Genomic DNA, 21,813 nt, shown 5'->3' on the forward strand with positions numbered 1-21,813 from the left:
CAGGGATTTTCTCTGCCTCGTGATGGCTGGGTGTTGTGTGATGTCCTTAGGTTAGTTAGGTTTAAGTAGTTCTAAGTTCTAGGGGACTTATGACCACAGCAGTTGAGTCCCATAGTGCTCCAGAGCCCCATATTGAAATTTAAATAAAGCATTCTTAACCTCAGTCATAGACACCGTTCAAAGGGTCCAAATACACCGTTTATCTCTTGGATGACACCTGTCATTTGCGCAAGTGACAGTACGTACAGTACAAGTAACGGACGGATACCTGCATTCCCCCCCCCCCCCCCCCCCCCAGCGTCCCCTCTCATCACCGGACGTTAATGGGGACACAGACTTCAGACTGTTACCCGCAGTTGTGGGAACTGTTCTACTGAAACAATCGATGTTACAGTTCTGTGTCAAGTTAGTTTGAATGTGATTTAATGATCATTACAGTGCATAACATTCGCGCACTCCGTGTAGACGTCTGGTAAGCTGGCTGATGGCTAGCTCAATCGATACACTTCGAAGGTACTCGACCGACAGTGACAGCTTCCCGTCACTGTCAATGCAGCCTGTTTGCTTCAGCAGACAGCACCCAGTTTACCACATCGTTTGCCCTTGTACACAATAGCTAGCGTGACATGTGGAGTTAAAGACACACGAAACCAAGGTCAGCACAGACCCTCGAGTGAATTGAAGGCCTCTACACTGTCAAAACTGGATTGTAACTGTCATTATTGGCACAAACTGCACACAGATAGTTCCCAAATATATGTCTCTGCAGGAGATTCATCAAATAGAGTGTGTACAATCCTTGTTGTCACCTACAGAAGTGTTGGTATTCACCACTGAGTGTGTGTGTGTGTGTGTGTGTGTGTGTGTGTGTGTGTGTGGTTGTTTCTTTTTTTTTCATTCATCAACTTACTGGCTCTACGAGTGTCTTACAGTCCCTCATGAGCGCAACTGGAGAAAAACTGTAAATCTCTTGGCACAAGACGCGCTAAGAAGTCTCAATAGAGCAAAGGAGTTACCTTAGTTGATTCAGCCTGGTATTAGAGGGGAAGGAACGTGCAGATCATAACCGTACCATACACTGATATTCATTTTACGCTCGCGAACCGGGCAAAAACAGAATGGACGATATCAGTGCACTTAGACAGTATCATGTTTGCACATTGTATTGAGTGATTCGGCAACAGGTTCTACCCCACCCTTGGTTTCTCAGCTCGGTGACCACGAGAAAAGAAACTGTTGCTGTTAATAGACTATTTGTAAGAGCAGGTCGGATGAATACAAATAAAACGAGACGCATGTTAAAATTAACACCCTCTCCGAGCTGCCTCATTGAAAGGGGAATTGTACACATGCTAACAGAATGTGATAAGTACAGTCATCCAAGAGCAATTACACTTCATATTCTTTTACAAGTTGTGTTGTTGTTGTGATCTTCAGTCCTGAGACTAGTTTGATGCAGCTCTCCATGCTACTCTATCCTGTGCAAGCTTCTTCATCTCCCAGTAACTACTGCAACCTACATCTTTCTGAATCTGCTTAGTGTATTCATCTCTTGGTCTCCCTCTACGATTTTTACCCTCCACGCTGCCCTCCAATACTAAATTGGTGATCCCTTGATGCCTCTTTTACAAGTTAAGGATAATTAATTTCTTACAGTAAATGTAATGCCACGAACAAATTGGTTTCCAAATGTATTTGCCAACCAATTCATCCTTCTTTGTAGAACGGCACTTTACAGTTTGACCCTCCCCAATGGTCCCATCAATTCGTACCAACTAATGTTCTTGCCACGTTCAGATCCATAACATTTCGTTAGAGCGTTACGTCACGTGATTTGCAAATAATTTTCAAACTCTGTTATCAGTTGTATGTATTATCACCATGGAACCACTAATTATGGCCAGCCGGGGTGGCTGAGCGGTTCTAGACGCTACAGTCTGGAACCGCGCGACCGCTACGGTCGCAGGTTCGAATCCTGCCTTGGGCATGGATGTGTGTGATGTCCTTAGGTTAGTTAGGTTTAAGTAGTTCTAAGTTCTAGGGGATTGATGACCTAAGATGTTAAGTCCCATAGTGCTCAGAGCCAGTGTAATCCGAAAACGAACATTTCACAGTTAGCAGTGTCGGGAAGAATCACGCATAACAAAAGCTGTAAGAGGGGTAATGCGCATTAGGTGGAACAGCCTGCTGCGATTAATGGCGTGTTTATACTGTATTCGCTGTTGACCAGAGGGACTCGTTGCTAGTGGAGTAACGCGCTCTTGAGAGATTCTTTGTACATTCGTAAGCATATCGTATTTCTTCTTGTGTTATTCTAAAGCAGTGTGACAAACGTATGGCATACACAAACGATGAAGATGTGAATATGTTCCTGGTCCTTGGTGTTCCTGATAACCAGGCTGGTGTTGCCGCTCGTAAATATGCTGCTACATATCCTGGTCGACGCCATCCAGACAGAAACGTCATTCGTCGTCTGGAGGTTCGCCTACGACAGACAGGTACTCTCCATCTACTACTGCGTGACAGAAGCCGCCCACGGACTCGCCGTGCTCCAGTTACTGAGGAAGCTGTTCTGGAGGTCATACACCAAGAACCCCAGCGAACTAGACGAAGCGTAGCCAGACAGCTGCGATGTACGGACAGTGGCTCCACAGAATCGATGAAAATCTTTTATTTTTGACGTACTGTGATTGATAGTTATATTTTATCATTGACATGGTTTATCTCTGCTATCATGTGAAATCCAGACCACGCCCACTTTCCACGGTATTTAGGCCGTTCTTTGACGTCCGACTTGTCAGTCGGCAAACTCAGCACAACCAGGAGCATGGTCGTTGAAGTGCTGCACAAGCTTGGGATGCAACGCTGTCGTTATTCTTTAACGCAATACCTGCAGACCGCTGTCTGCGGATGCAGTTATATGCATGGATCCAATAACAACAGGAAGCCAACGTCGACTTCATAAACACTGTAGTACGGTAGGGTGAAGTAGCGTTCACTCGTGAGGGTGTTCTTCAGCATGCACAATGCCGACCATCGGCGTGACTTGAACCAGCACGTCACCTGTGACCGAGGATATCAAGTTCGCTTTGACATCAACGTCTCGCGCAGAATATTAGGAGACAGGAATTTGGGTGCCCCGCACGCTGCCTTTGTTAGTGATCACCATGATCGCTTCGTTGTCAACATTTGGGCCGGCTTGGTAGGCGATAACCTGGTCGAGCCATACTGAACACAAACAGATAATCTTTTAGGAGAAACTCTGCTAGAGTTGTTGGAACATGTTCCACACAACGTGCGACAGTGAATGTTATACCAACACGATAGTGCACATGCGCACTTCACATATGCAGTGTGAATGCATTTGAATGAAACCTTTAGTGAGAACTGGGTGGAGCGCGGTGGGCTGGTGGCATGGCCTACACGTTCCTACGACTTGATGCCCATTTCTTTTTTCTTCTGGGGCCACCTGAAGTCTATTGTCTATGAAATACCATACAGAATGATGAAGAGCTGATAGACCACATTATGTCGGTCTCCGATGCAACTTCAACTATTCATACAATGAAGGCTTTCACGACCTGATGTTTCAGCTGCCGAGAATTCTTCCGGGTTGTTTGGCCGTGGTCCATGGAACTCTTCAGTCCCTGACTTTTCGTCCAAGCTACGTTGGACATCTTCGGAGGTGCTCCTGGCTCTGCTGAGTTTGCCGACTGACATGTCGGGCGTTAAAGAACGGCCTAAATACTGTGGAAAGTAGGGGTGTTCTGGATTTCACGTGATAGCAGAGATAAACCTTGTCAATGATATAGAACTATCGATCACAGTACGTCAAAAATAAAAGCTTCTCATCGATTCTGTAGCGCCACTATCCGTATATCACTGAGTTTCATAGTTTCTTCTTTTCTGTTAAAATTATCCCCATGTCTATATATTTCAATGGCTTCTCTATATAGCCGTGGATAATACACTACTGGCCATTAAAATTGCTACACCAAGAAGAAATGCAGATGATAAACGGGTATTCATTGAACAAATATGTTGTACTAGAACTGACATGTGATTACATTTTCACGCAATTTGGGTGCATAGATCCTGAGAAATCAGTACCCAGAACAACCACCTCTGGCCGTAATAACGGCCTCGATACTCCTGGGCATTGACTCAAACAGAGCTTGGATGGCGTGTGCAGGTACCGCTGCCCATGCAGCTTCAACACGATCCCACAGTTCATCAAAAGTAGTGACTGGCGTATTGTGACGAGCCAGTTGCTCGGCCACCATTGACCAGACGTTTCCAATTGGTGAGAGATCTGGAGAATGTGCTGGTCAGGGCAGCATCGAACAGTTTCTGTATCCAGAAAGGCCCGTACAGGACCTGCAACATGCGGTCGTGCATTATCCTGCTGACATTTAGGGTTTCGCAGGGATCGAATGAAGGGTAGAACCACGGGTCGTAACACATCTGAAATGTAAGGTCCACTGTTCAAAGTGCCGTAAATGCGAACAAGAGATGACTGAGACGTGTAACCAATGGCACCCCATACCATCACACCGGGTGATACGCCAGTATGGCGATGACGAATACACGCTTCCAATGTGAGTTCACCCCGATGTCGCCAAACACGAATGCGACCATCATGATGCTGTAAACTGAACCTGGATTCATCCGAAAAAATGACTTTTTGCCATTCGTGCACCCAGGATCGTCGTCGAGTACAACATCGCAGGCGCTCCTGTCTGTGATGCAGCGTCAAGGTATAACCGCAGCCATGGTCTCCGAGCTGATAGTCCATGCTGCTGAAAACGTCGTCGAACTGTTCGTGCAGATGGTTGTTGTCTGGCAAACGTCCCCATGTGTTGACTCAGGGAACGAGACGTAGCTGCACGATCCGTTACAGCCATTCGGATAAGATGCCTGTCATCTCGACTGCTAGTGATACGAGGCCGTTGGGATCCAGCACCGCGTTCCATATTACCCTCCTGAACCCACCGATTCCATATTGTGCTAACAGTCGTTGGATCTCGACGAACGCGAGCAGGAATGTCGCGATACGATAAACCGCAATCGCGATAGGCTACAATCCGACCTTTATCAAAGTCGGAAACGTGATGGTACGCATTTCTCCTCCGTACACGAGGCATCACAACAACGTTTCACCGGGCAACGCCGGTCTACTGCTGTTTGTGTATGAGAAATCGGTTGAAAACTTTCTTCATGTCAGCACGTTGTAGGTGTCGCCACCGGCGCCAACCTTGTGTGAATGCTCTGAAAAGCTAATCATTTGCATATCACAGCATCTTCTTCCTGTCGGTTATATTTCGCGTCTGTAGCACGTCATCTTCGTGCTGTAGCAATTTTAATGGCCAGTAGTGTAGTTATCATTGGAGGGGTAGGGGGACTGGGGAGAAAAAGAAGTGTAGCCAAAAAAGCGCGAATACTCAGACTTTATGCCTCTATATAGTATTTGAGAATGAGAGCGATTACTGACTTGCTAAAAAATTTGCACATAATTTCAAACCTTTTCGAAAATTTTTCTTGCTCACAGCGCCACAAAATGACGGACGAAAAAAGATTGATCGCTTACTACATTTTTGCTGTTCATGCAGAAAAACAGCCGCGTCATACATGACATTAAAATTTATTCATTCTTTGATGATAACTCTATTCGCGACATACGGCGTCATAAGCACTGAGTGCTTGAAAAACTAGCTTTTGCTTAAAATGGAGCAGACTTTATTAATCAAGTGTTTGATAGTTAGAGCACTGAGCCACTTCCACCGCCGGCCGCTGTGGCCGAGCGGTTCTAGGCGCTACAGTCAGGAACCGCGCGACCGCTACGATCGCAGGTTCGAATCCTGCCTCAGGCATGGATGTGTGTGATGTCCTTAGGTTAGTTAGGATTAAGTAGTTCTAAGTTCTAGGGGACTGATGACCTCAGAAGTTAAGTCCCACAGTGAGAGCCATTTGAACCACTTCCACCACACTTAAAGCATAATTTCAAACGTTTCCTAAACTTTTTCTTGCTTACATCCTTAAAGTCTAATATTTAACACACTATCTCATTTGTAAAGTTGTCAGACGAGTGAAGTTATTTTATGCATTTGAGTTCGAGTCTTTCAAGAACGTACAGTTTACTGGTTGGCTACTCTAAGATTCTATGCCACTGATGTATCAACGTCTGGTGAAAAAGTATTCTTTTGGTACGTAAACAACATCACTGGTGGAAACTATAAAAATGCACCGTTTGTGCAGTGTGCTCGACGCCGTGAAAATTATTGTTTTCATATATCTACAACGCTCATCACTCTGGCACGTGTGAGACCAAATGTGTTGTATAAAACAATGGACACGATCGAAATAAAGAGTATCTTATTTTTCATTTTCTCTCAAAAATTTAATTCTAGAGAGCCTTTATCAGTAATCATTTATAAAATATCTATGGTCAAGAATTTATATTTGCAATGAAAACCGAAATTTTGTATGCCATATGTAACTGCAAACAAGAAGACTAGCATTTTTCATAAAAATGATAACTAAATATGTGTTAATTAGCATATGCTTGATGAAAAAATGGCTCTGAGCACTATGGGACTTAACTTCTGAGGTCATCAGTCCCCTAGAACTTAGAACTACTTAAACCTAACTAACCTAAGGGCATCACACACATCCATGCCCGAGGCAGGATTCAAACCTGCGACCGTAGCGGTCGCGCGGTTCCAGACTGTAGCGCCTAGAACCGCTCGGTCACTCCGGCCGGCCATGCTTGATGAATTTCATATTTAAATGATGTAAGTATTCGAACTGACTGAAAGAAAAAAAAAAATTAAGGTGACAGTCAGGTCCGTGCCAACGACACACACAACACTCAATTATCAGATTTCAACGCTACCGAGTCAGCGGCACATCCCACGTTGAGGAATGCTTTATATTTATCAGATACAATTTCTCGAAAAACCTCAAAGCTGAATTTCTGTGAAATTGAAAACATTAAGAACAGCTTTTTTTTCTCTCCATTTTTGAACAGTGTTCCGAGCGCGTGTTTCACTGCGAAGTAGGGAGCAGTAGCGGGCATTTTCACAGCGCGGCAATCAGAGCTCAATTATCCCTTATAGAGACTGCGAATGTACACGATTTTTGAAATAAAAAGTACGTAGCTAAAGTATGATCAAGAAAAACGTTGATGGCTGTTAATACATTACCATATCTTAAAGTTTTATTTACAGTGACACAATAATAAGATATCTACTACTTAAGTTGGACCTACTTCCAAGAGAGTAACAACACGTGTACGTGTGCTACGGCTACTGACTAATCCTCGCCGGCCAGGGTGGCCGAGCGGTTCTAGACGCTTCAGTCTGGAACGGCGCGACCGCTACGGTCGCAGATTCGAATCCTGCCTCGGGCATGGATGTCTGTGATGTCCCTAGGTTAGTTAGGTTTAAGTAGTTCTAAGTTCTAGGGGACTGATGACAGATGTTAAGTGTCATAGCGCTCAGAGCCATTTTGAGCCAACTAATCCTCGCGTTTGTGTTTGTTTACGTCAGGTTTATTCTTACGATGAACTAAGTATAACCTAATTATTTTCAGCCATAATGGCTATGTTTGTGAACTGTGACTGTGTGGGATAATTATTTATTTCAAGTGTCTGCTACCAGTCATTTTTTATTTTGTGCTTAATCTAACATAATGCAACGCGTTTCGAACATGTTCTCTTCATCTTCAGGCGTTTATGCATACATAGAGAAATGTTACTTAAAAATAAACAGTCTTAAACTAGATTAATCTAGAACACTTTGTCCATTGTTTTTTACTGTAGCTGCTGGTGTAGAATTTGGGGGAAGGAGGGGAGTAGTGTATGGCTAGAAATCGAAAACAGTGATATTTTCTGCTGGTTTTATTCTTTGTGGTTGACTATGTATATCACAGCCTGTATAGGGTGCAGATAGATTTGCATCAGTTATGTGTTACGAAAATAGTGTGAAGGGCTTTACAGTTGATCACTTACAATTTCATCATCTTGCTGCTTCACTTGCATCACTGGTGTGATGGCGGACATCAGTGATTTCGATTTCTAGCCACACACTGCCCCCCTCCTTCCCCCCAAATGCCACACCAGCAGCTACAGTAAAAAACAATGGATAAATTGTTGTTTATTTTTAAGTAACATTTCTCTATGTATGTATGTATGTATGTATGTATGCATGTATAAACGTCTGAAGATGAACAGAACATGTTCGAAACGTGTTGCATGTTAGATTAAGCATAAAATAAAAAGTGACTGGTAGCAGAAACTTGAAATAAATAAGTATAATCTAGACCGCGCAGCCAGCATCTTTGATATTTGCAAGGTTGAAAAGACAGCAGCCGTGTTACACGCGATTCTATTCAGCCAGTGTTAATAATTTAGGGAGATGGGAGGCTGCCATCAGCCGGTGACAAGAAATGGCGGCCGCTATTGTTTCTCCAGCGACAGGCCAGTCCCGCGCGCCACCCACGCACTTTCCCATGCGACATATGCCGCCACTCCCACCAGCTAGCCGGCCGAAAAACGTTCGCGCCGCCGGCCTCTCGATGACATATTAATTACGTGCCGGTGGTTCGCTCATACATTAAACATGCGCCCCTGAATTATTGTGGGCTCCGCTAGCTCCTATTGTTATTACAATAATAGACGTAACATAGCTCGCGCGCCGACAAAAAGTGCCACCACAATCGGCCTCTCCTCGTAATTAGCTCAATTGAACCGGGCCAGGGGCAGGGGGAAGGAGGGGGGGAGGGGACTGTTGGCCGTCCATTGACACAATTGAGCTTTTATTATCGGTCGCTGTTTGTTTTCATAAATACTCATTTCGCCGCCGGAGGGCACGAGCAACCCATCAGCAAGAAAATCACGTTACCGGCCGATGGCAGATGAACACGATGGTGCTATTAAGCCCTTTTCCCAGCCGCACCACTGGTTTCGCTGAATGCAATAACTGTATAACTCAACTGTCCTGGCCTCGTTGACATACTGACCAGTCATATTAAGGTCAGATTTTCTAAAAGTGGACGCTTTGCCTGCTTCTGGTGCAACTGCATTTGAAGCGTGTTGGAAACAAAATTTCTAATCGCCAGGTAACATTAGTACATTATTTGTGACCACTTAAGAATGTATTTCGAGCTGTCTTCCTGGCCTCGTTCCAACTGTATTTGTATTCTTCTCACTTTACTTTAATTTTCGTTCAAATTCTCTCCCGCTACTTTATTTTGGTGGCAAGATTGCATTCGTAAAGCACGTTTAAGATTCATGCAAACACACAAAATTCAACACTGGTAAACTTTACAAAATGTGATAGTTTTTGCTCACTGAAATTATAATATTGCAGTTTTTGCCAACTAAAATTATAATATTGCGTTCTTGCTAATTAGTTCATCGCTGGTTCAAAATATTTTAACTTTTTAATGTATCGCTAGACACAAGATATAGTGGCATTTATTAACTGATTGTTGCTTATTGAACTTTTTTTGTATCTGTCATTCCACCACTGAGAGAGATAGAGATGACGGGCTGTAGTAGAGCATAGGACTTTTCAGCCAGTATCAATTTGTTCTGTAGTGGCACAATTTATTTGGATGCTCATACAAATTTGTAAAAAGATTTTTTTAGATGGATGGGTAGGTGGAAAAAAGATATAGGTTTTTTCAGTCAGCAGTTGTAATGTGTTCTGTAGTAGCACAATTTATTTGGGGTTATTTGGGTGCTAGTTATAATATGAAATTTTTCTTTTGCAGATGGATGCATAGGTGGAACGAAAATGTAGTTAGTTCTTGTAATATTTTACTTGTTCCACACCTATACTGCGGCAAAACGAAAAAAAATATCACTTGTCCAGTTAACTTCACCTGCGAATATGACTACGATTATTATTATTTCAGAGAAGGAAAGTTGCTACTCACCATATAGTGGAGATGCTGAGTCGCGATATGCACAACAAAAAGATTCACACAATTATAGCTTTCGGCCATTAAGGCCTTTGTCAGCAGTAGACACACACACACACAAACGCAACTTGCACACAGGTCTGCAGTCTCAGAGAGCTGAAACCACACTCAGCAACTTTCCTTCTCTGGTATTGTACATTCCATCCTGGATTTTCCATTGTTTGATTATTATTATTTTGTTTTAGCTTTTCTTTGCGCCCATGATACTTTCACTCAATCCCAAGGGAGTCTTTTGAAGGAAGTCTTTTAAACAGTAATTTGATTCTTCCTACGCATTAAAAATACATTGGACACTGTTTGTTTTGTTCATTTCTGCTGTCAGTGTTTTTTTCGATGCCCATAGACGTATGCAAAGAAGTCTCTCTTACCTCGTGACGATTTAAGATGGCGAGTAATGCTGCATTCTCTGCCTTCGCTGATTTTGCCAAGATGGCGTGGCACTTTTCTTGATTTTATGCGAATATAAACGAAAATAATTGTTGACGCTTTGTTCGAGAATTTTGCTTGAATCATCCGGCTTTTCTGAAAATTGTAAATAAATCAAGGGCAGTATATGAGGGAATTTCCACCTGGTACTTATATTTTCAATGTACTCACGATCGCCGACCTGAGGTCACATTTGATTGCTAGCCCGATATGTAATTGAAGGGACTCGATCTTTTATTAAACAGAAAATATACATAAAACAATTAAAAGTGCCTTCACAAATATGTAGGTTAGTAATCAATCTTTGCTCACCACGGTTTAGTAGAAGCCACGTTCTTCTGCTCTTTACAGCAGAAACGTTAGCTCTCAATGCTCATAAATCGCTTGTAGAATCTCAACACTTGGTCACACAGTATTCACTCCGCCTTTACACTCCTTTTACACCAACTGTTAAATCTTGAGCTGTTAAAATCCCCATTTTTCATACGTTCGAAGTACGGTAAATCGCACGCCAACCTTTTTCTTCTTTTCTTCCCCTTCCTTCCCCGCCCTTCAACTGTCAGTTCCCCAGATTTTTACATCTCTCAGGTCATAGACCCCGTACAATTACAAAATTACACGTAAAATAATTGCGTAATATATCCACAAATTTCCTGTAACGTAAATAGTATTAATTAAGGAAAAAATGGAAAACACGCTACCTTCGTTACAGAAGCTACTTTGAACACAGAATAGGAGTAGACTACGGAAACATTGAGATGCGCGCTCGCTGACATACATTCCTTCCAAAGTCACGCCTTTCTCAACTTCTTTACAACTGGTATTCGGTATCTAAAACGAAGGGGATAACAGTAATGTAAGTGAATAAGTAGAATTCTATGAAAAAAAAACACCCCATACATTAATTACCTTCAATTTGCAGTCCCCCAAAATTTAGATTCTGTATAGTATTGCATATATTTCGAGCATGGAAAAAAAATGCAATACTAATCTTGGTTCACTATAAATTTATTTACCTTGATCGAAATATTAACAAGTATTTAGCTAATCGGTTCTAGTTGTTGCGAACTACTTTTATCTGAAGATTACACATCATCAGAATTTACAGACTGAACCCAGTAATGAAAAGGCATATGACAAAATACCTCGAAATATCATCTCGGGATTGAAATAAATGGCTGATAAATTTAACATGTAAAATCCAAGAAGCCGGGAACTACCAGCGGTGGAGGGGAGGGGGGAAGGGGGCAATGGTGTCTGCAGATCCCCCCACCGCTCTCCCAATTATTCAGCACAATGCCTGTGCCTGTTTCTTCCTGATCTCAAAATAAAAAAAAAAAGACCATTTGTTTGCAACGTAGCTTTCAGACTTAAGTCTTCAAATTTTTGTCGCTGTCGCATTCTGTTCAATAGTGCTGAAATGGTCAATCTGGCGACTTCTACCACTGTGTAGAGATCGAAGCTAGCACACCAGCGGGCTTTTGTAAGGTGTACTAACTTTGCAATGAACAATGATATTTGAAATTAAAAGTATGTGGCTTAAACTTTAAAAACTGCGATTACAAAAAATCTCGAAGACTTTTATTGTTTTCAAGTGTCCGAAAGTTTCAGTCACAGTAACATAATAAACTACATAAAATCTTTTTTTACAGTTAATTTTAAGTATTATCATAATAGATCAAGAAAACACTTTCGTTTACTCCAGAGAATCTGGGAACGTCCCAATGATAGAACATTTTTATGAGCTGACCAAAATCCTGGACTCGCCACTGAGTTTGCGTGATTTAAAAATGTGTAAGTGGATAATTTTTCGTATGTTCATCAATAATTAATTGTATTAACATTTTAAATGAAACTTTACGTATAAAGGAAACGTTTTGAAGGTAGGGCTGTAGTGTACAAGAAATTCTCCTACCGGTTGTCTTAAATGATGTTGCAGAGGCCTGTCTAAGGAGCCAATATTTGGGCAACCTTTTCTCAGTAGAGAACTTAGTATTGTACATTGTCGTTAGCCATATTTACCACCGCCCGTAATATGGAACGTTCTATTTAACGCTGGGTCTACAAACAGTCGCTACAAAGACTTCAAGGATTTATTGTTGGTACTGAACTTGGCGGAGAATATTAATCGTCTTGATGGAAACCCAGCCCAAGAGTAAATAAAGCAATTTTCTCTGGCAAACTGCTTCTGCGTGACTGAAGAATACATTTATAGGAATCTTTAAGCTTTCTAGTTAAGTACTAAAGATTACAGTTCCCGGGAACCCACCGCGTTTGCCTTTCACAACAGATTCGCTTTTTCTGGCATCACCTTTTTTGTGGTGTAGCTGTCGCTTGCTAGCTGTTGCGTCAGTCATCCGTTAAGTCACACACGCGAAGGCGTCGCATTCTAATTGATTAAAGCATTACTCGCTCAGCACAAAGCGCGGACGAGGCGGCAGCTATAGCTATAAAACAGCGGAGCTGGCGGCGCACACCTCTCAGAAATATTGCGCCATCCATATCGTCATTGACGCTACGATATTTATTCACATTATTTCCTCCGAACGCGAGCGAGATGATGGCTTATATCAATCACGGACGTCGGCAATATCACTCATTCGTCATTTTCCGCTAGAGGCTTAGGATAGCGGTGCGAGGCAGTCCGGAGGCTTTACCACTTTCATTGTTTCACAGACGTCACTTGAGGATCACAGATTTGCCGGAGGGCCGACGGCTGCACGAAGAATGCAGTACGTACCAGTTTACATCGAATTAAAATGAAGTTTATTAACATCCTGAAGCACGTAGTGTCGGACTCGTCACTTCGTTTAACGCGAACGACATGCGCACCATCTGGCGGAAGAAAGTCGAAAGCGCGTCGCACTTTGCCTGCTATCTCTGGAGGACTCCTTGAACTACAAGGCGCGGCAGTAGCTGGAGGAACTGCAAGGTGGCACTGCCGTCTGTCTCGCCTGATAACCACTGCAGAAAGTTCCTTTTAGCGGTATCATATTATGTTGTCTGCAACCGAAGCCGGGTTCCTTCGTATAACCAAATTAATTGCATCAGCACTGAAACTCAGTGATTACGGAATTTATTTAAATTTGTATTTTATTTTAAAATATAATCTTATTGAACTTTTCATTATAATGTTTTAGACGATTCAGAACTAGAAATGAACTGCAATTTACAGTCAAGCAACGCAAAAAGGAGATTATCGTGTCAACGAAGATACGGAATAACGATAAAGGAAACAAAAACGTTAACCTATTTTGTGCCAGCAGTGCCGCAGAGCTGAATAATTAAGAATGAAGATAGGTGCCTGTATGTAGCGTCGTTAATGTGGCCAGAAGAGTACTAAGACAGAAGTTTCCGATTTATATATACAATTTTAAAAAGCTATATAAGTCACGTGTGTCATGCAAAACTATCTTTACGTGTACGAATGGGGCATAAATATTTTTTTTTTTAATCAATCTTAACCAATAAGGAGAAATAACGTGGCTGTATTTACGCACTGTAACTGATAGTCAGCAAGCCGCCACATCAGTTCGATTCGCTCCCTGCCACATTATAATCCACTTATATCTGTGTATACATTCTACGAAGCATGTGGCAAAGAGTGCTTATTATTTTAATATCGTTTATTTACTTCTAATTTGCAGTTATAGTCTGATTAAAATTGCTTGTTACCTGACATCTGCCACTGGCCGGTGAAACGTTCACATCGACTGCCGGCTGCGGCTCCGTTATAGGCGACACGCAAAAACAGCTCAGGGCTCCATAGCCGCTGTTACTACGTGTAACACTGAGCAATGGTGGCAAAGGCCTCCGTGACGTGTAGTCAGTAGAATCAGATGCTGTTTCGACAGCTTGTTTTAAGTAACCAATGACTGAACTGCGACAGAAGACGCCCATTGCGGATGCCTATGGCCCGGACCACAAACAGACTCGCATCTCACAAATTTAAAATTATTATTCTTGTTCTTTTCCTGTTGCCTTTTTTCCATTTTTGTACGGGGTAGGCGACGTTATACGGGATTGCTAAATGTCACTACCCATCACAACCCATCGCAAACATCAAAAAACGAGTGGAATAATAATTTCCACATTGTTCCACCTACAAGGAAGGCTGTCTACGGTTTACGGAAACCTCTTGAGCGGATTACACAGGTTAGCTAGGCCATCAACAAGTGATGGTTACTAAACTTAACGTTGTACAAACGTTCCAAGTCATCTGATGATGTGTATCAACAACGATGGAAAATAATTCGAGAAAGAGTGTTGTGAATAATTCTGTAGCTTCAATAATGTATCGAGTTATTTCAGAATTTCAATTGTTTGTTTTGACAGTCTCGATACAGCAGAAATGTTGACTGATTTGTTACTGTTTGGTATACCGTCTAAGTAAGTTTTACATACTCAGGCAACATTGGCTGGTTCCTAGGCTGCAGTGTGAGGGGATGGAGAACTCAGTAAGCGTTAGTAAAGGAGTCAAACTAGCTGACGTCCACTCTACAGTGCTTTTTAATCTGACTCTTGAAGCAGCGATTCGAAAGCTTCATATATCTGATACTCAGGCACGAAGTCAACCCAGACATGTGCATGCGCTGATGATACAGAGAATGCAGATCATTGTAGTATTAAGGATAGAATAAAAGAAAGACAGCTTGGATTGTTAGGGCACCTCAAAAGAATGGTAGAAGAAAGGTGACCAAGGAGAATACTTTCGTGGCAGCCTTCTAGGAGCATCCAAGAAGCATTTGAGAAAAGAAAAACAAGCGAGATCGAGGAGTTCGGCGACTGAGATGCGGTGACAGCTGTAGGACCCCCCTTGCAGAAGGAGCAGATAATACACTTCAAACGCCGGCCGGGGTGGCCGAGTGGTTCTAGGCGCTACAGTCTGGAAACGCGCTACCGCAATGGTCGCAGGTTCGAATCCTGCCTCGGGCATGGCTGTGTGTGATGTCCTTAGGTTAGTTAGGTTTAAGTAGTTCTAAGTTCTAGGGGACTGGTAACCTCAGACGTTCAGTCCCATAGTGCTCAGAGCCATTTGAACCATTTTTTACACTTTAAACGTTACGTTAACGGCTTTGAATCTTAAAACTGCAGAAAACAGGAGGGCGTTCTGAAAAGTAATGACTACGAATTTTTTATTCTGTTTTCAGTACCAGTTATCACAATGTCCCGTGTATTACTCGGCCGACTTTCCCGCTTGCGTCTAGGGGGCTCCGAATTGTAGCGTGTAAAATGACAGTGTGTTAACGTAACTGCTTTGGTGCATGGGGAAGAGCGTCCTGTAGTCGAGTATCGAATTCTAAGAGTTCGTAAACACCCTCTCCTTTAGAATGACAATGCCTGACGACACGAAAGCGCTGCGACAACTGCAACAGTCCGATACTTTTCTCTACCTGTCATCGACCATCCTCCGTACCGGCCCGATCTGATCCTGTCCTTTCATCTGTTTCTAAAACTTAAGGAACCCTTTCGGGGACTTCACTTTGATAGTGATGAAGCGGTGCAGCAGGAGTGACGTCACTCCGTCCACAAAGTCAAACTGGGCTGAGGTTGGGAGAAATGTGTTCGTCGCCAGGGTGAGAAATAAAATTGTAGACACAAAGAATAAAGATGTACAATGTTAACAACGTTTTTTTTTTTTTTTTTTTAAAAACCTTTAAGAGTTTTCACATAAAAAGTTCGGAGGCATTATTCTTTAGCACGTCCTCGCTCTATAACAGAGACGGCGAAGGAGAAACCCTGACAGCTGGGAGCGTTCTTGCCAGCTTTCGACTGAGCCGCATACGGCCTGCGAAGACAATAGTGGTCTATTGAGTTGCTACAGCGATGAGGCGTTGCCATAGCCACGTTGAGTCGAAATCATAGAGTAAATATCTCTGGAGTGAGCAATGCGTTCTGCGCAAGTTGTCAACATTAAACCAGGATTGTCACGTGTTTTCGGGACTTCGCTGTGCGTGTGTGCTTTCTGCAGCGTTTGAAGTTTGTAATATCAAGAGTTTTTGTTGTGTTTCACCGTTTGTTGATAGTGTAATAGCGAGGGTGAATTATTGTTGTTGCTACGGATGGGTACATACCTTGTAGCTCTAATTATAGTTATCATATTAGTAAGAGACACTGTATATGTTTAAAAATTTCGAGACGCCTTATAATTAAGGCTTGATTCTGTAGACCTATTTTCTACGATTTTATGACTATATAACAGATATTACGGCTCGTACAAAACCTTACAAACAATCGCTTCCTCTGGTAAATTTGCTAGTGGAACAGGAAAGGGAATTGTTAGTTGTTTCAGTAAATACTATCCTCCATGCATTTATCAGTGACTTGTCGGTTATGTATATAGATTACTCAGTCTACTATTTATTTAATAAACTGGGATCAAGTACTTAAAATGCGTTAAATAAATATGTCAAAGTGCCACCAGTAAGAAAAATTGTGCTTTAGGTCGCAAAAACGAGAAAATAAATACGCAGAAATACAAGAAAAAAGGACGAATTAGCAGGGATATAATCGCTAACGTGCGACAAATTCGGTGTATTTCGGACACTTGCAAAAGTACTAGCGTACTGTCAAGTCGTTTCGTAGGACAAGGACTATCACTGCAAAAATGTACGTCAGGCTCGTTAATACTATAAAGTGCCGTATCATACCGAAAACTACCAGAAATCGAGTGCATCTGAACTGTGACACCTATCGCAAAGAAGCAGAATGTAATATCACTTACCCTTAAAAGTTAGGTAGCTGGTTTATTCCCGGTATCAAATGGATACTGTTAAAATGTCTGCGCAACATATATAAATATTCCACGACACGTACGAAAAGAATCCGTCTGCACTAGGGATGTAGTGACATTCTAAATATACAGGGACAAACACACCACGTCCCGAGATCACGTGACCAGGCCGGCAATGTATGTTGACAACACAAAATCTGTTCTGCGTATGTGAATGCTCACTCCAGAGATATTTACTCTATGGTCGAATTACGTGATTGGCTGAGGCAGACGCGCGAAGCAGCCGGGCCAGTCCCACAGCGGCTGTCAGGAACTTCTTTCGGCGCCTCTGACTGTAGGGGTCTTTACATCGTAAACACGGCTTTGGAAAGCTTGTAACGGCAATTGTTGTTATGTGTGTTGCAGGTTCTCCACCAAAGAGTCGGCTACGCACGCCATCGTGGCCGTGCACAACACGGACATCAACGGACAGACCGTCAAGTGCTCCTGGGGGAAGGAGTCGGGTGACCCAAACAACGCACAGGCAGCAGGACAGGTGAGTTACATCGCCTGCTTCACGTCAGTAGAGTCTATAGATTTGTGCTGCCTAAGATAATCCTGGTACGCGATCTGCACGCGACGTGACGTGTCACAGTTATATGTGTTGAAAATGGCACTGGCAGGGATGGAACCAATGGCGTGCTACACGACACAAACCATTCCGTCATTGACATTGCTAGGCGCGAGATAGGAGAAGTCGCAGTAGATTTTTAGCATGTTAGTTGTTGGTATAAAAATTTTATGTTATGCGTAAGCTTAAACTGATACTCTAAAATCCTGCAGGAATATAATATGCACTCAACAAAACGTAAAATAACGCACCGACAGAGGAGCATCGGATCGAAATGAAATTTACCAGTCGTGAGGTTCTCTTGATCCCAAAATCAAGACAAGTGAACAAATAAAGTGAGTACAAATAGACAAATCTCGTGCAGTGCAACAACAATAACGCTTTGGACGACATTTTGCTGCAGTACATGCCACAGTATGGTCCGGCATCGAGTTGATTAGACGTTTGATGTCGTCCTGAGGCAGCTGGGACCTCAAATCTTGAACAACCATCTCCAAATTATGTATATAATGACATGCCGGCGTCTGGCATTTCAGCTGGTCCCGAATATGGTGTATAGATAGGGTTGCCATACCTAGGGACACTCTGAGACAGGGGTATGCAAAATGAATAAAAAAATTATTTAACATGGTTAATTTTTATTTAGAACACAATTACACGGAACTTGTTGCGCGCTGGGCGCAATATTCAGAGATGAACCATCCAGTAAAATGGAAATACAGGCAAGACTACATGCAGGTAATCGCTTTTACCACTGTACTCAACACCAAGCCAACCAGCAGAAGGCCCATAGGAAGACCTAGAATTCGACGGAGTGACTGCGTATCCAAAGACCTTCAGAGAGTGGGACTGCTGGAAGGATGGCAGAAAGGAGCCGAAGACAGGCTGAAATGGAGGCAATCTCTCAAAGCAGCGCGCTGTCCATTGGGCCTGATGGCGTAAAGTAAAATAAAGTAAGTAAGTATAATACAATTTAACACTGTTGCACCTTATGATGTGGCTTTAGGCCGCGAAACCGGTTGTGTGTAAAACAACAGTTTTACCAGCTGCCAGAGGAAATGTTCTTAACATCATGCACTTCCTAGTGAGGCAGAACAGTGTGCATTCTCAAATATGAAATTGTCTTTAAGCAGTTTACGCTATTACTACTGTAACTTGAGAATGGCACAACAGGCCTAATTCCCGATCGTGGTGAATAAATGAATCCAGTAATGGTCCTGATTCTTAAATGTTGTCCTTACTAAACTACTGCAGGACAGTGGACACAAGTAAAAGAATATAAATACCGGGACTTAACAACATTGGGATGATATAGAAATTTATTGAGATAACTTACAGAATCGATAGATGTGTCATTTTGTAGCAAACAACCTCAGTATGATTCACGTAGCGCATCAGTACCCCATTCCTCACGGATGTTCGAGGTTTCCTCGAGAATCGCTTCCCAGGTCGGTAGACTGGCCGCGAGGGGCTAATCGCATGGGCATTTCATTCCCCAGAATTGAAACACTGGATTTCTTTCCCTGGGGCTCCATTAAAGACCGTGTACAAGTTCCTCCTCTACCAAACAATTCACCGACCTGAAAAATCGAATCTACGCTACTGTTGCATAAGTTACACCCGATTTGCTTCACCGTGTGTGGGAAGAATTTGATTGCCGGTGGGGTGTTTGCCTCATCGCAGATGGAAGTCACATAGAATCAAAATGACCCTTGCACTTTTTTGTTAAACTTTAAGTTTGCTACAAAATGACACATCTACCGATTCTGTAAGACTTGTCAGTAAATTTCTACACCATTCCAGAGTTGTAAAGTCCACTTCGATTCATCCTTTAGTATAGTACTGAGTCCGTCTTAGCCGATTGTGCGGGCCACTTCCACGTACAGGGCGAACATGTAGAAATGGAGGAAGCAAGGTCCAGTGAACATGCATCGTTGCACGGTAGGTGGCGCTGACGAATAAGAGTTTCTCTGACCACGTGCCATGCGTTTCTTGTGTGTTGTAGACTATGTGATTGACGTAGCGTACTATAAGCAGTAGAATGGTCCGGTGTTCATGTCGAGAACAAGCAGAGATAGTGTCTGCGTACGGTCAAGCAGATGGAAACGGTCGAAAGGCAGCAATGCTGCACCAAAAAAAGTACCCTCACAGATATCAACCATGTCACACAATACTTGTGAGTTCATGGGTCCTTTCAGACAGACGAAGGTGCAGCGAGGCAGCGGTCTGTGCGTGACCTGTACCAGATTTGGAGGGCTGGTTCAGCAGGATGTTGAGATGAATCCTAGTACAAGCTCCAGACAAGTGGCCCGCCAAAATCGTGTAAGACGAAGTGCGATTGTGTGTATGTGAGGGTACTTGTTCTGTTAAAACAGTGTTGCCTCGTCTGCTTGGCCGTACACAAACACCATCTCGGCTTGTTCCTGACATGAATACCAGACCTTTTTGCTGCTTTACAGTACGCTGCGTCAATCACACATACAACATATAATGAACACACTACACTTTGTCAGAGAAACTTTCATTCAACAGCGCCATTTACCGTAGCAACGATGCATCTCGGGACACATGTTCATAGGACCTTTTCTCCTTAATTTCCAGCCAGGAATCAGTCCCTGCAGTTTTCGGTTTTATTAATATCCACCAGGTATATACGGGGTGCGACAATAAAGTAATGAGACTGATTTTCTTTGGAAGATGTGGCAACCCTATAGGCTTGCATAGGCACAATATCTTTGACCTTGGTCTATAAGCTGCTTCTACTCCAAGCGGCACATCGATGCAACTGCTCAGTCGTGAGTTGTGCTGTAATAAGTTAACATTTGTTTGTGTCTCTCGTCACGGAAATGGAACTGCACAATATTGCGCAACGGTATGCCATTTCTTTTTGTGTTAAATTAGGTGACAACGCGACGACAACTTATGGTAAGCTTCAGAAGACTTTCGGAGAATAGGTTATATCAAGAGCTCAAGTTTTTCGTTGGCGTAAAATGTTTAGTGAAGGCAGAATGAATATTGAAGATGTAGACCACAGTGGACGACCATCAACCTGACGGACGGATGTCAACTTGGCCAGGGTGCGTGAACTCGTACGATCTGATTGAAGATCATCAGTGAAAATGATTGCAGAAGAACTGAACATCAATCGAGAAACAGTTCGTCTAGTAATAACTGAAGATCTTGGTGTGACAAAGATTTGTGCAAAATCGGTCCCCAAAAATCTCACACCACAACAGCGAGAAACACGGAAATATGTGGCAGCCGATCTGTTAGAGCAGGGCTTCCCATTTTCAGCTGGCGGACCCCTCCTTCAGTCGAAAATCCATGGCGGACCCCTAGTCAGTCAAGAGCACAGTAACTTTAAATTTCAAATTTCAGAGCTAAACCCATGGGAACTGAAAGCTTCTTAATGCAAGTGCCATGTTCCCCAATGACCCCCCCCCCCCCCCCCCGAAGTATCAATAGTCTTTGTTTTAGAGATGAATGAAAACAACTTGAAATTAACGATCCAATTTGAATTCCCACTGTATCCAGACACTTACTAGTGGATTTACTTTGTTCAACACACTATAGCCTGATTAAAATTACTTGGTAATTTCACAAGTTGTAGCTGCCTTCCTCCAAGAGCAATCAACGTCTTGTCCAAACTGTTCACTGTTTACAAGCTGCCGCTTGTGGCCTGTTCACTTCCACTGTTTGGCTACTGTTGTGTAAGGAGCATGCATATTTCGTAGCAGTCGTGTGTGTGTGTGTGTGTGTGTGTGTGTGTGTGCGGTTTTTCGTGAAATCCGAAGAATAATGTTCAAATGTATGTAAAGTCTATGGGACTTAACTGCTGAGGTCATCAGTCCCTAGTCTTACACACTATTAACCTATAATGACAACACACACACACACACACACACACACACACACACACACACACACACACACATGCCCGAGGAGGACTCGAACCACCGGCGGGAGCGGCCACGCAATCCACGGCGACACAGCGCCTTTGACTGCGCGGCCATTCCACGCAGCTGTGAAGGAAAGAGGCAAACCCATGATTCGGGATACA

At 43.0% G+C, this 21,813-nt stretch overlaps 1 protein-coding gene across 3 annotated transcripts in view; it reads left to right on the forward strand.

Annotated features, from left to right (window-relative positions):
* The window catches only part of LOC126481188 (cytotoxic granule associated RNA binding protein TIA1), a 984,901-nt gene that overhangs the window by 912,881 nt on the left and 50,207 nt on the right, over positions 1 to 21,813 (forward strand). For all 3 annotated transcript variants that reach the window (XM_050104779.1, XM_050104776.1, XM_050104777.1), the window contains exon 5: positions 17,549 to 17,678. In XM_050104779.1, the coding sequence (XP_049960736.1) occupies positions 17,549 to 17,678 (130 nt within the window). The remainder of the gene's footprint in view (positions 1 to 17,548; positions 17,679 to 21,813) is intronic.

The sequence above is a fragment of the Schistocerca serialis genome, chromosome 5 (genome assembly GCF_023864345.2).
Source record: "Schistocerca serialis cubense isolate TAMUIC-IGC-003099 chromosome 5, iqSchSeri2.2, whole genome shotgun sequence".
Lineage (NCBI taxonomy): Eukaryota > Metazoa > Arthropoda > Insecta > Orthoptera > Acrididae > Schistocerca > Schistocerca serialis.